At 41.8% G+C, this 15608-nt stretch overlaps 1 protein-coding gene across 1 annotated transcript; it reads right to left on the bottom strand.

Annotated features, from left to right (window-relative positions):
• Positions 1-3844: 3844 nt before the first annotated feature.
• On the bottom strand, positions 3845-5739 carry LOC115388080 (amphoterin-induced protein 1-like). Its single transcript, XM_030091013.1, has 2 exons — positions 5726-5739; positions 3845-5482 (listed from the first exon to the last, which is right to left on the bottom strand). The coding sequence occupies exons 1-2, from the start codon at positions 5737-5739 to the stop codon at positions 3916-3918; spliced, it is 1581 nt and encodes a 526-aa protein (XP_029946873.1). The 3' UTR covers positions 3845-3915.
• Between the last annotated feature and the right edge of the window lie 9869 nt (positions 5740-15608).

The raw sequence follows: 15608 nt of genomic DNA, 5'->3' as shown, positions 1-15608 counted from the left end.
CAACATGTTTATTCACACGTTTCAGTCACACTAAATGTTAGGTTTCCTTTTGCAGCCCTCAGAAATTCTCAAACTTGTCAAAATTTTCTTCAACATAAACATGGTCGAGTCAATTTTAAGAAAAAAGAGCTAATCGTATAAAAATAATTATTTTGTTGATAGGTTTGTCACATTTTGAAGCGAATCCTTGAAGTTTCAGTGTTTTCTGTTTTATTTTGCTTTATTTGTTTAAAGCGCTCACTATAATTTCAAATGAGATGTAACAAATAAAACAGTTTTAGAGCTCAGGAATTAAATTTCCTTCAACAAACAGCAACACACAACGACGCTCAGAAAGCTCTGCACACTCAAACCAGACATTTTCCACCTCACCTTTATTTTTTTGTTGGTTATTAAATACAATGATGAAGTAACATCCAGCCAAGAAATTGGAAAATAAAATACATCCTCATAGAAGACCTTAACCAATAAAATAGAACTTTGTGACAGTAAGTGACACACGTAACACACATGAGACTGGAGCAGTAAACTCTCAGCGTCCCCGGGACAACATGGAGCATGGAGGTGAAATGAGACATTTGTTGCATCATAAAACTGAAAGCAGGTTTAAAGCTGCTGAGCAGGTTGAAGAACTACTTTTCCTTCCACAGAGCTGCAGCTGGTCTCCTCACTCCCAGATGTTCACACGTTACCGTTATTCAACTATAGCTTCATGCAAATTGCAATATTTCTTGCTTTTATTTCAGTTGTGCACATCGTCCCAACCTTTTAGGAACTTGCGCTGCAAATTTGTTAATGCAACATATAACAATTCATACGAAGCTTTCAGAAGATCAAACAGAAGAAGAAAAACAGAGTTTGGTAGTCGATATGTTCCACTTGTGACAGACATGATGGCTACAGTTTAGACAGTACTCACAAGATCATGACAATTTTCAGAGCATAAGCTCCCAAAGATACAATTACCTCAAGTCCCACCTAAATCATCCTAAAGAAGCACCATGAGAAAGAATAAATCTTTCCTGCTTTAAAAGATAAAACAAAAAAAAAAACACATTCAGTATATATTATATAACTGTTGGTGCCACCAGTGCAGAACAGCCTGGATCTCTTCATGTAAATGTCGCCTCTTCAAAACAATGTCCTCTTACTACTTTCATTGGATTTTCTTTATCAACAGTCATTTTACTACAGAAAAACAGAATTTTACAATTGATTTAAGCAATATATGCATTTATATGATATTTACTGCTTTAGACTGTGGACAACAGGTTTTCTTTTGTCACACTTCAGCAGTACTGAGCTGTACATCACTTGAAGAATATAACAGTTTGAAAGCTGTATCCTCTGTATTTACATTTGGCCTGTGTCAGGCGGCCATCAGACTGTGTGTGTCGGCTGCTCCTCCTGACAGTGTTTATGGGACTGCTGGCAGGCTGGCACTGGCTGCTCGGCTCAGAGTTGGCCACTAATGCCCAGAAGCGTTCAGCGCCGGGTGGTACACACTTCTGGTTGTTTCCCCGTGGGAGACGCTTCCCGAAACCACGCAGTGTGGCAGGATGCGGCTCACATTTATCTCTGCTTTTTCAACCTCACAGTGATGTCTTCTTCTGAATGCTGTTATTGAAGGATTTTTCTGTTTTGATCGGGACTCTGACATGGAAATACAGCCTGAAACCTTTTCATCTGGACAATGTTTGAAACAATGTGATTACCAGCTATTTTCGCTCATTTGAGTATTTTCAATAGGTGCAATACAGTGATCTCTGGATGATCTGCTCCGTTTCAATGAGACTGATTATGACTGTCACTGTTAACAAAGACCATGTTTTTAATTTGTTGTACGAGAGAGGTAAAACATAACAAAGGGGTATAACTATTGGATTTGAGAACTGAACACCAGAGAGAAACTCTTCTGGCTTCCATCAACAGCGGAGCTTTTTTTAATTTATTTTGTCATGTTTGTTTGGTTCCTATATGAAATTTATCTGATGCTTATTTCCTGAGCCACGACTTGTGATTTCCCCACAGATGCCAGAGCAATAATATTGAGGCTCAGCTTTTAAAGCAGATTCAGGCCCTAACGCTGTATCATTTCACTGTATTAACAATACACTGAAATCAAAAGCTGATCAGAAGTTTGATTTCAAAATTAAAAGGAGCATAAAACATGAGAACATTTCTGTTTGATGGATTTTTTTTCCCCCCAGATTGCAACAATTATTTTTGGCAGTAAATCCTTTACTAGTGGAAAGCCAGTTTCTTTCCCTCTTAAACTCTGCCACATTTGTGAGGAGCATCCATTTGTGGGGTGAGCAGCAGATCTGAGCATGTTGGATAAATCCAGGCACAATTTGCCAAATCTCCTCTCCCAAAGACAAACAGCCTGCTCTGATATCGACTGGTGATTTGAGGCTCCGACTCTCGAGTCCCGCCAGCAGCCCTGACCTCGAACTGAATGAACACTCGAGGGATCATCAGCCGTTCATGATGGAACGATCGACAATACCACGTTCACCGATCTGAGACAAGTGTCGGTTTGAAGGACGGGATCCGTCCCACTCCAGCGAGGGAGCAGTCTGGAGTACGGCGCGAGCCGGAGGCGCCAGCTGGACGGTTGTTCCACATCCGTCTGTTCAACTTCTACATTGTTAAACTGTCCATGTATGTTGTTGCTAAATGTTTCGATAATCCAAGTAAACCTACTACAAACCACAACTGCATGTTCTAAACAAAATAAGACTTTTTTTTTAAAGCACAGACAAAAAAAAAAAAAAAAAAATCAAACATCCATCTCTGTACTTTTGGAGCTACGCTGCACTCTCTTATCTAAATGAATGCGTTTTTCACTTTTCTCTCATAACAGTCAATTATGATGCCCATATTGATAAAGCAAGCAAGTGAACCAAGTGAAAAACTGCAGCAGCATCGAATGCTCACTTCCTCTTGTTCAGTTTCACTCATTTCAAATTCATCATCATGAAATCAAAATGGATAAATGCTGTGAAGAGTCGAGCAACACAGTGGAAGAGTTTTTGATTCTGACAAGTGCAAAAAGACTTGTTATGAAAAAAAAGGCCTATTTATGACATTTAGTCAAAGCGGTGTTTAAAAGCACTTCAACAGAAGGCCACAGTAACGCATATTGCAACTCGAACATCAAATCACACTCACGTCTACGATTAACTGAACAGATAGAATTGCATAAGATTAATCTTTACTGCATCGTCTCCTCTGAAGGTCAACCAAATTAAACAGGAATGTAACATACAGCATCAGTATCCAACAACCTGCAGTAATAATTAAGTGAGCTGTGCAAGCTTTGCATAAAAATGAACTCATCTTTAAAGCAGGAACTACAATCCAACATTTCAGAACTCTGCAGTGCCGTGATCCTGTAAGTTTAACATGCAGCCTCTGGATGTTCAGACGCAAACGAGACTGAGGAGTTAAAAACAAACATGTTTTTATGTTGTCTTCCTTGTAATTAGTTAATTGCAGTAATGTCTATATCTATAAAGCATTTTCATAAAACTCAGTTATTTATAACTGCTAGAATATTGTCTGACCTGCACAGAAAAGTAGTTTATAGAGACAAAGATTTACATGAAACGAAATCCTAAACAAAATGTTTCATAAGAGAGATAATTTAGTTTTCAGTTCTCTATCAAATGCATTCTTTAAATGAAATACTGTTACCGTGTTTTAAGCAGATTTTCAGGTGCTGAAAGAATATTGGTTTCTTTCTTCCCGGTTTCATTGAGACAGTGATAAATGATTTCTTACCAACAGTACATGCTACTGGAACAGTGCCATTCACTGAAGCTTTGTTTGGAAGATGCTATTGTTTGTGTTTTGCTCAGACTCAGAGCAAAGGAGCAGCATGCCGCTATCACTTTACCTTGCTGCGGACTTTCACACCACCATAGGGGTATCGGAGCTGACGGAGCCGGCGTCAGACCTCCTCCTCTCTCCTCTCTCTCCCAGACACTCCTCGTCCTCCTCGCCGATCGGATTCAGCCTGCCGTTCTGCTCCAGCAGGTCTTTGGGATCGGCGAAAGCCACGTGTCTGTACAGGGTTCCTCCGCTCTCCACCCTCTCTGGGCCCGGCGGCTCCTGTGCTTTGGAGAGGCTGGCGCTGGAAGAGTGGAGACTGTCTCTCGAGGCGAGTTTATCCGAGTGTTGACCCGGGCAGCCGGCGCAGCGGCAGGGAGTCAGGTAGAGGTAGATGAGGACCATCACGACACTGACCAGACATCCCGCCAGGGTGGTGTAGGCCGTCTTTATGTTCTCCAGCCCTCCGCTCAGGGTGGAGTTGAACACCACCACGGTTACATAAATGGTCTCATTGAGGGAGTCGCTGGAAGCGTAGCAGGTGTACACCCCCGAGTCTTCGGCTTTCAGCGGTCCGATCCGGAGGGTTCCGTCCTTCAGCATCTCATAGGTCTTGTTTTCTTGAGACAGTGGGATGTTCCCCGGCAGGACCCATCTCTTCTCCATGTCCTTCTGCCTGGTGTCACAGTCCAGGACCAGGTACCGGTTCAGATAGGCTTCTTTGTCCCGAACTTTCACCTCACTGCAGTTCAAATGCATCCTGTCCAGATCCGTTATAGCCACCTTCTCCTTCTGCTGGTGTCGGCCCGGTATCACACACGTGTGACTGCTCTTGTAGTCCACGGCGGAGCTGAGCTCCTTGAGCTGCCAGCGGACCACCAGGTCGTACAGGTCACAGCTGCAGGTCAGAGAGTTGTTGTGGAAGTACAGGCCATTCTTGATCCAGGCGGGCAAAGCCTGGAGCTCATCCAGCGGCATGGCTTTGATCCGGTTGGAGGAGACGTCCAGCAGCCTCAGAGCCTTCAGGCGGCTTCGCTCCTTCACCAGCTCCAGGGGGAAGCGCGAGATCTGGTTCTGACTCAGATAGAGCCTCTCCAGGTTGTTCAGGCCGGCGAAGGCCGAGCGATCTATCTGGGAAATGCGGTTGTTGTAGAGCATCAGCACCTCCAGTTGCTCCAGCGGCTCAAAGATGAACTCGTCCAGCTGGCGGAGCCCGTTTGAGGAAAGATCAAGGTAACGAAGCTTCGTCACATAGATGAACGCCTCGGAGGAAAGGAAGGTGAGCCCGTTGTTGCTCAGTAGCAGACTGTGCAGCTTGCTGAGGCTGACGGTCGTCCACTCAGCCCGCAGCTTGTTGATGGAGTTGAAGCTGAGGTCCAGGACAGCGGTGTATTTAGGAAGCGCGGTGGGAACGTTGGACAAATTCATCTTAGAGCAGCTGACAATGTTGCTGGCACACACGCAGGTCTTGTGGCAGTCCAGAGGTCCTCCCACCAACTGCCCATGAACGGCCACCGGCAACAACAACAAAGTCAGAAGCAACACCGGGAGGAATCTCGTTCCTCTCGATCGTCCTGAAGGGGCTTGAGAGATGCAGGCTGAGCCCCTCATCATGGTGTGATCAGAAACTGAAGGATTGTCTCTGGATCTGTAAACATACCGTGAACAATGAGATCAATAAGAGAATAAAAATGTAACATGACGGTAGCACATAAGGCTTTAATGGGATGGAAATGACGCAAAGTCACAAGTATAAACTCTCAAATGGTGCGTAAAAGATGTGTCATCAAAAAGTTGCGGATGGAAAATATAAATTCACATGAAGGACATTGATAACAAAGCCATGCATTTACAGAGAAAATCATCACTGGCGCGTTTAGTTTGATTTTACCTCTTCACCGGCATCCCGCTGTTTCCTCACTGTGTCAGACACATGTGTCCCGGCAGAAGAGCTCCAGCTCTGCCCGGTCTGGAGCTGCGAGGTGGAGGAGGAGGAGGAGGAGGAAGAGGAGGAGGAGGAGGAGGAGGAGGAGGACAGGCGGAGTCTGTCACAGTCCAGTCGCTTCGTCTTTCCCACAGCAGCGACCAGAGGCTGCCGCCTGCGGCTCCGAGTGACCGGAAGAGCTGCTGCTGCTGCTGCCGCTGCTGAGGACACGCAAACATCTGATAGTTGATCTTCAGGGGCGCAAACAGCAGAGCCGGGGGTGTGTCTCATGTTTCCTCTCTCGCTCTCTCTCTCTCTCTCTCTCTCTCTCTCTCTCTCTCTCTCTCTCTCTCTCTCTCTCCCTCTCACTCCCTCCAATTTACTCTAATATATCTCATTTATTCCATTATCTCTAACTTCATCCAGAGCAGGTGCACCAATAAATTCACTGAGTTGCAAAACAGCAGCTAGTAAACCAAAACTGAATGTCTGTTTTTGTCACAAAGTTTGCTGTAAAAAAAAATAAATAAATAGAAGGAAATAACATTTTAAGAGACAGAGCATGAACAACAAACCCTGCTTTAACAATCATCACTGTAATCTTCTTTAATAAGAACATTAAATGATGAGTGTAAAAATCTTCTCTGTGATTACTGACCACTGAGAAATTATAGAAATGTGTGTATTAAGCTGAAAAATTGAAACCTGACTGTGATCATTTTCTTTATTATAGTCTAAATAAGCCGTCAGTATCACGATTATCTATATCATTTTTAGGAACACATAGGTGTCCTTGGGGATAGTTTAATTTCCCCTCCTTCAATTTGCAGGAAGCCGGTCACAGATATGATGTCCTGAATAATGAAGCCATTTTCTCCTGGATCACTTTATTACTGTGGTGAAGGACAGGGCAAACACTCATTGTGTGTGTGAACTGCAGCTGCAGCAGTCTTAAGCACAGGACGTGATGTGAATGCAGCCCAGCGTGAGAGATCAATGCAGAGAGTTCAGAGCAGCGTGTGTTTCACCAGGAGGTTACAGCCAGCATCAGGGAGACGTACAGGTGAAACCCGGAGAGAACAAAGCAGGAAAATTAGCAGGAGGTGCTGAAGCAAAGGAATAAATACTGAGCACGAAGGGCTTCTGCACTGTAGCAGCTATACACAAAGGAAACCTTCTGAAATGGCACTATAACTGAGATTGATGAGGGAGGGAATGGTGAACATCCCCAGAGGAGTGGAGGAGGCCAAACAGAGTGCAATATTCCTTTTTTATGAGTTGTCACTGCAGTGAGAGCACAAGGAAATTATTGATGGCTCAGTTCCATTAGGTTTCCTCAATAAACTAGCAGGGCAGCATCATGCACAAAAGCAGGACCTCCCCTGAGTGGGATGCAACCGTTCTTAACACACCCACGTCTTCCGGACTGTGATAAGTCAGTCTGTCCTAAACACACTTCTATGTAGCAGCGCAGACAAATGTGACGAGACACACACTGGGACTGTTTTCACGCGCTGAAGCTGAAGGTGAAAAGAGCAGCAATTTACACACCGACATGACAGATGACCAGCCAGCTCGCGTCTGGCTGCACCACATCATTAACAGTCCATGGAGCACACAAGGTCACCTTGCCCTGAAACCCTCATGCAGGTAAAAAAAACAAAAAAAAAACATGCACACATGAAATTGTCAGCAGGTTTCATTATGGTATTTGCCAAGGTCAGCAATTAAATAATGTCAGATGAAGCAAACAGTGAGAGTTCCTCGTGCAGCATCACATCAATATTGTCCGTCTCATGATTAAGAAAACAGTCATTGGATTTATTTGGACTCTTCAGAGTGTATGTGGACAGGAGACCAGGAGAAAACAGCATGAATACTCATGATACTCAGTTTTTGTGAAGTGAATTTTTCAGCATAAACAACACACTGTCTGCTAACCATGTAACATCCTGTCAATTCAGCTTCAGTACAGTCACTGATCAGTAATTTAGCCAAAATGAAGAAATAGAAAGGAAAGCTGTGACTACAGCAGAATTCAAAGGGTCAAGATGCAACATCTGACATTGTGCTTAACCGAGAAGTTCAAACTGTGACATGCAGAACTTGAAAGAAGAATCAAGCTCCATCATGAGGTCTCGGTCAGAGGTACTGACACTTGCTGGCATCCTACAAGTTTCAGGAAAACCCCAAAGATTTAGTCTATTGTTTTTTTATGTTAGCAAAAAAAGAAGAAAAGAATCTGGACCTGAATGAGTCAAGATAGTTTGACCTTTTCTCAAAAAAATACAACAGGAAACAGAAACAGCAACAAGGAAAAATGTCACCTACATGGTTATGAAAGAGAGAGTTTATTATTTTAGTTTCTGTTGCTGATGACATTTGCTTTGCAAACTAACCTAACTGTTAAACACTGATGCATAATAATTCGTGGTTTCAAGGATGTGATGGAGATGTGGAGATCTGGATGATTAGGGTGTCAGTCAGAGATACGTTCAAATGAAGTTCTGAAAACGAGGAAATCTGTGCCGCATTATGAATCTGCTCATTAATACTGAAGCCTGACTTGAGCCATTTGCTGTTATCATCATTATCCTTTTGTTCAGTATTTGAAAGGAACCTTCCTTGTAACAATTACCATATCATTATGAACGTTATGAATTACAGAGGATGTTTTCATCTGTGCAGCTGTAATAAGGATGATTACATTTATTTCAGAAAAATAATTAATCTTAATTATTTCCTTATGTATAACTTCAGAAACACTGTATTTATTACAAAATAGAATTGTTCTGACAAATTCCAATTTATTAAAAGAACTGACCAATAAATAAACAAATGAGAGAATTGCCTGTCACCTCGCAGAACAATATGCATCATGCATGTGAGGTCGACTAAGTTAGAACAATGCATCTGCAGCCTCCGCTTTAATAATGTGGCACGGATCTGAGGATCAGTAATTTCTCATCATTAGCAGAGCGCTGAACAGTTCCTGTGCAGCCAGCGCCTGTTTTTGATTTATTCCTCTGTCTGACAGGCTTCCACTGCAGTCAACACCGACACAAACAAATTAACCACACTATTGACGAGTTCTGTTAGGGAGCAAGAAACCCTGCCTCAAGCTTCCATATACAGTATGTTGTACAACGGGTCACTCGAACATCAAGTATGCATTATTCTGCAAGTGAGACAACTTCACAGCCAAGGTTTTTTTTTTCGTTGTTTGACAAATACATAACAATATGTCCCTCCCCAGGTTGTGGCCTTGTGGCGGAAAAGGTTTGCATAGTCAAGTGACTTCCAGAGCTACACTGCCAGGAGCATTGTGCCTCTGGTACAGAGGCATGCAAGAGGGAAAGGTCTGGAGGGAAGAACCGGACAAACACACCCAACAGAACCCTATGCAAAAGGAAAACAAAGAATCTGGTAAACTTCCCAAAAAGGGACCGCTGAGACTCCCCCTTAAAGCCAGGCTCGGGAGTGATGCTTCCCAGTGTCCAGTGACCAAGTAGCTCATGAGAATCAACTGGTTAAATGGTGAATTTTGACGGCAGCAAAGAGTGCAAGTCGGACTTGACAGGCCCAAGGATTTAATTCACCCAGAGAAGCTTCGGGACATGGAATCCAAGTGGACTTGATAAAGACCTCTAATGTTAGAGGCACTTCAATGAAATGCAGTTACAGGCCTGCCTGTGCCTTTCAAAAGTGTACTGGCTGACACAAGTGGTCTGGAGGGCCATTAAGCTGAAAAACGAAGGCCTTTAGGACTTGGTTTGTGCAGGGGACTCTCATGTATCAGCAGGAAAAAGGTCCACAGCTGCAACCGGCACATAAGGAGGTAGTAGAGTCCGGAGAGGAACTCACAGTCGCCCTCAAAGGGCTTACGTCTGGTGGCTCAGGAGGGAGGACAACTTTTGATCTCTGATGAGGATACTATCAGCAGGTGGAGGATCTCCTGAACCTCAGAGACAAGGCTCCCTCACAGGTGGCAGGGCTTGGGACCTTTGGGACATCTTCATCCCATTTCCCATGTAGAGGTGTCAAAAGGGTAACCAAAAAACTCCTCATGACAAGACTCTGGTGGTATAAGGGATACCACCCTGGAGATACTTGAGAAAGACAACCCATTGGAGAGATTATATGTCTGATTTGGTGTGGGAGTGGCTTTAGATCCCGCTGGAGAGCTGAAGGTACTCAGGGGGAATCGAGGGATGTCTGTTTTTCTTGGTTCTTCATACTGCGACCCCAGATGTTCTCCACTGTTCTCCAGTGTTGGATTTTTGACCCTTGCATGCACGACTACACCTCTGCAAGCTCTCCATCACCCCTGCCTCCACCTCTGACTTTTGTCTGTACAGCTACATCTGCTGGCTACATGCTCCACCTCCCTTTTACCCGGGTCTTCAGTAAAGACATCTCTGATCTCTCCATCTGTGGTGTCCAGCCTTTTGATTCCTCCCTCAATCCTTGACACCGGTCTCGGGCCAGTGAGATTCTTGCAGCCCTGCAAAACACAGCATTGACCCCTCTCTCCAATGTTCACTCTGTGCTTATTGACTCTCCCTAATGAATTTAGCTTTTCCAGTGCAGAGTCTCTGGTCACGCTGTCTCCCGGCAGTTCTGATTTAAGCTACAGAGCAAATTCACCTCACACTGTCACAGCAACCTTTCCACAAAGGCTCCATGTGCAGTCAGCTGGGTCGCTGCAGACAGCAGGGCTGATTTAGGCGGCAGCCTGGTGGATGGTCCCTCTGGTCCCGGGAGATTTACTGTTCTCCTGTGAATTATAAATGAGGCGCGGCTCTGGGGCAGCAGCAGCAGGTTAAGGTAATATTGAAAGGAGCACAGAGTTCTCCATTAACAGACTGACATGAAACAGGAGCTGCCCGCTGCCCACCACAAGAAAATGAGCAGATGTACGGTAGATGTTTTGCAGCAAATGTTGAGTCTTCTGAAGTCAAACTGTCACATCAGTTTGCTGTGTCAAACATTAAATGGCTTCACTTTTATGCAACGCATAGACTAATTCTGGCTTATGCTGTCTTGATTTTAAAGTGTTTTCATTCATGCCAAGCCAGATACATGGTTCATCAAGCTGTTAAAAAAACTGTGTTAATACTCATATCAGTAATCTTCAGATGATCGTGAGGAAATATGTTTTGGACAGTAATGTAATGGTTAGGACCCGTGCTTCAGAGTGAGAAGATCCCTCTGGATGAATTGCCTTTTATCAAATGTTTCTGGTCTTTGTGCTGTTTTTGCATTAAATATTTTATTTTTTTAGTATTCTTGTAAATATTCTTTATAAGCTGCAAGTCATTGTCAAAATTGAGTTTTCTTCACTTATGAAGATTTTTTTCCCCCACAATGTTTAAATCTATAAAGTGTCTTACATTGATTCAAAGTAGAGAGAGAGAGAGAGAGAGAGAGAGAGAGAGAGAGAGAGAGAGAGAGAGAGAGAGAGAGAGAGAGAGGGAGAGAGAGAGAGAGAGAGAGAGAGAGAGAGAGAGAGAGAGAGAGAGAGAGAGAGAATATGGAAGAAACAACAGACACTTAGACACAGACATATTTCCTGGGTAAATAAATACAAACAGATGTAATTTTCTATTTAAGTTTTTTTTGTGTGAACAGTGTCTCTATGACTGTGTCGTTCTCATTTTCTTGAAATGAAAAAAGAAAAAAAGAAATGACCTGCACACATGTGCACCACTTGTGCCATGTGCCAGGTTAGGTTAGCACTAAGCCAGTTGTCTGTTAAAAATACATGTTCCACAGTTGTCTTCTAAATGGTCTTTTTAAATGTGTATGTTGTGCTGATGCTATTTTTCAAAGGCACAGTAAAACAGATCTTGGTGCAGGCAGCTTCTGTGCCGCAGTGTCCATTAGAGTGGACACACTGCCACCATCTGGCATAACAAGCATTTTCAGGGCTCTGATGATTAGACTGAGCCTGTAGAATAAATGTGTCAGTAAGAAAAATACTACAGTTGATGTAAAGACACGAGGTTCTAAACTTTATGAGTGAAATATGTGTTATAATTATGCAACAAAAGTAAAAAAAATATATATCATGAACATTCATAAGTTACAGTAGCAGTCACACATTTTTCATGTCTAGCCGTTGTCCTGCAAAAACCAGCTCAGGAAATAATTTAAAAGGAAGAGTTTTAAGAATTTACAAATAACACACAGCATTTCATGAATTCAGAAACACAAATAATGTAATGCAACATATAGATTACAAATAGTTTTAAATGAATTAAATTAAACAGAAACAATCAAAAATAACATTCTTCTACGTTTTTTTTTGCATCAATAAAATATTTATCTGTATGAAGATGATTCTTTTTTGGTAATTTTTGGCTCTGTTAACTAAAATTTGTGTGCTGGCACGTTAGAACAATCCTTATAGTCATGCCAAATATTTAATCTCTGCCTGAAACTTTCAGTGAGATCATTGAGCAGCGTCTCAGAAAAAAAATTCTTCGATATTTTACTGTCTGCTTCCACTTTACTCTTCATCTACAAGTGAGACCTTTCCAACACATTCTTACCTTTACAAACAAGTTCTCTCAGAGTCTGACTGCATAGAGATTTCTTCCATGCTTGTACGCAGTGTCAGATGTTGTAGAGCTTGTCTGAACAATCTCTTGGGTCTCTCATGCTGATAATCCCTTTATCGGGCTCTCACTGAAACATTCACAGAAATCACACATCAGCCACAACTGATATCACTTTAAATGACTGCAAGTCAAACAGCTTCTCAGTTGACTGAGGAAAGTCTTAAGTCGTCCACGTGAATACATAAACATCCCCCACATATATGACGAGTGGTAGTGTAGTGGGCGGCACGCTTGTCTCACAGCAACAATATCATTGGTTTGGAACCTTTACACACAGGTTTTCTCTGAGTACTCAGAAAGTTTTCATTTCATAAACTTGTGCTAAGGGTTAATCGATGACTCACAAATGTACAATTGATGTGACTGTCCATGACATATTTGATAGATGTTTAAAAGGACACATTGTCAATTGGTCAACTGGCTTTACAAAATACTGACAATTCAATTCAATTCAATTCAATTCAGCTTTATTCATATAGCGCCAAATACAACATGGTCATTTCAAGGCTGCTGTTACAGAGAAGACCCAACAGTTCCACATGAGCAAGCATAAGTGACTAAGAAAAGGAAAAACTCTCTTTTAGGATAACTTTAAGCTTAGAGTTAGTATTAAGGCTAATGTTAAGCTGGTTAGGATGTGTTTTTAGAGAGGAGAGCGAGAGGGAGAGAGTGCGAGGGAGTCAGTATAATGAATAATGAGAAAATTCTGTCAACATTTTTCATGCTTTATTGATGACAATTAGTTAAACATATTATTCAGGTGCCCTGATAGGGAGCAGAATACTCTTTGTTAATATAAAGCAGCAAACCATAATGATAAGGTGATCAGAACAAATGTAAAATAGATGTGTGGAATATTCATAGCATTTTCACTATCTGTCAACTTATCAACTATTTAATTATCTACTTAATGATTGTCATCGACTTAATATTCCTGCTTCAAAAGTAACACATAGAAACGTCAGTATTCACAATTATGGTCACTTGTCAGAGCAATGATTATGATGTATGAAGCTGTTTAATGTTTGCACATCTGTTTTACACCCGTACTATAAGTGCATTTGAATGTGAGCTGACTGCTTGTGTAGGCAGCACTAATGATGTTTTCACTAAATGTAATGGCACCGTGTTATTTCTGAGTGCTGTCGGTATTTGCGCGTCCACATCTATGGGTAGTTATTATTGGCAGCCGGGGCTCTCTGGGGTTATTGCAGCGTCCTTTGCTATTTCTGAGTGCGAATGTAGAGTCTATTTTCAAGGTTGCCATGGAAACCATTGTATTTGTGGTGGCAGTGATTGGTGCTGCCGGCCGAGCAAGACTCTGCTATTTTTGTCATGAGTCAACACCTGATTCACACACACACACACACACACACACACACACACACACACACACACACACACACACACACACACACACACACACACACACTCACACACACACACACACACACACACACACACACCCCTACGTGAATACTGATGCAAACAGACAGCTATACACTCATGCCAATGATGCACTAAAACACATCACACACCTGCATTGTTGTTTCACTCATGTAGAGTGTCAGAAAGACTCTGTGATACAGAAGCCGATGTATAATTCCCATCTCTCCTCGGTGCTACAGGACACCTTCATACATCTTCACCATGACAACAGTAGTAAGAGCTGTCGATTAAATCTCTCCACCCGAATGCACCATGTTTTTCTATCTGCTGCGTGGTTTTTAATACATGTATATATATTTTTAGAAACAAGCTCACAGAATTGGATAGCTTTAGTCATATTTGACATTACTTTGCCTCTTGATTTACATGGTGGAGGACTGTATAATGGCAAGTAAAGGCAGCTTTATTTACATAGTGAATTTCAACAACAGTGCAATTCAGTTTGCATAATATGTATAGTTTTCAATTTAAAAAAAGGTGAGGAAGAAGAACAAAAGCAGAGACAGTTACAAACAAATGAACACAGTAAAATGAAACAAAACATGTTAAACCAATTAAAAGTACAAGATTAAAAGATGCAGTAGACCATAAATTGAACACATTTTTTCATGAAAGAAAGCAGCAACGTTTGTCTAATCCTGTCAACTTTTGGAGCAAAGTACATTATTAAATGCAAACTTACATCATGAACCCCTGGTGGTCGTTACAGTTTCATCCACTGTTTCTTTCGGAAGACCTCAATCTATACACTAACTTAGTCTGTGAAAGCAGTTACAAAAATCCATTATTCAGTCAATGCATGAAAAGTGGCAGAAAATAAAGCATGTTCCTTAATTGTGAATGAGATGGAAACTGTGATTTCCATAAAATGCAAATGTTATGTGTATTATCATAGAGACAACCTTACAAATGCAAATGAAAAAAAAAAAAAAACACGTAGGATTCAGTGGCTCCATGCCCACTCCTTCAGTGGAGTAGCCTTATCCATAATAACCCAGATTTCATTGTCCTCTGCAGACAGAGCAACGAGATGGACTGTAAGTGAAAAAGATCACCGTGGCAACAGGAGCCCCTGTTTGAGAAGCTGGGATGGCTGAAGGTTGAAGCCTTGCCTAATCAATGTCTCACTGTCTCAGTAAATCTTTTACTGGAGGCCACTTCAATCCATTGAATTCCTACCTGGATCATTACCGACAGGCGAAAATGAACACACCAGTCAAAAAGCAAGGACAAAGGATTAGATACTACTCCTGGGCTACTCATGCTCTAAACATGCAAATATCTATGATCAGCAACATGTCGCTTAGAGGTCATCTGTTGAAATCTGCACAAGCCCTCCACAAGACTCTCATCACATACTTGAAATGTAAAGTATTACACTAAACAAAGCAGAACTATAAGTTAGATAAATTATTGTTTTTAAATGAGAGGACAGAGAATATGATATTTGATGTCAAAATGTCATGTAAAAATATGACACTGTTACTCCAATCGCAAATCCACTTGTGAAGCAAGTTTTAAAAATGGCCTATGAATTTTTAAGTGTGCTGCTATATTTGACTCAGATTTTATTTTTACTTAGCCTCAAACTAAGAAATACATTAAAAGACCTTACATGTTAATCATAAACTTACAGCTCTGTGAGCCACATAATTTCAGACAACACTTGGGTTTACAGGCTTATTTGTACAACAAATTAACAAAAACTTTAATAGTGAAACAGAAATATTCACTTGATGGTGAAATGTGTTCATTGTGATTTTTAACATCAAGATATT

Source organism: Salarias fasciatus, chromosome 5, assembly GCF_902148845.1.
Source record: "Salarias fasciatus chromosome 5, fSalaFa1.1, whole genome shotgun sequence".
Classification (NCBI taxonomy): Eukaryota; Metazoa; Chordata; class Actinopteri; order Blenniiformes; family Blenniidae; genus Salarias; species Salarias fasciatus.
This window is presented reverse-complemented; position numbering and strand designations above follow the sequence as displayed.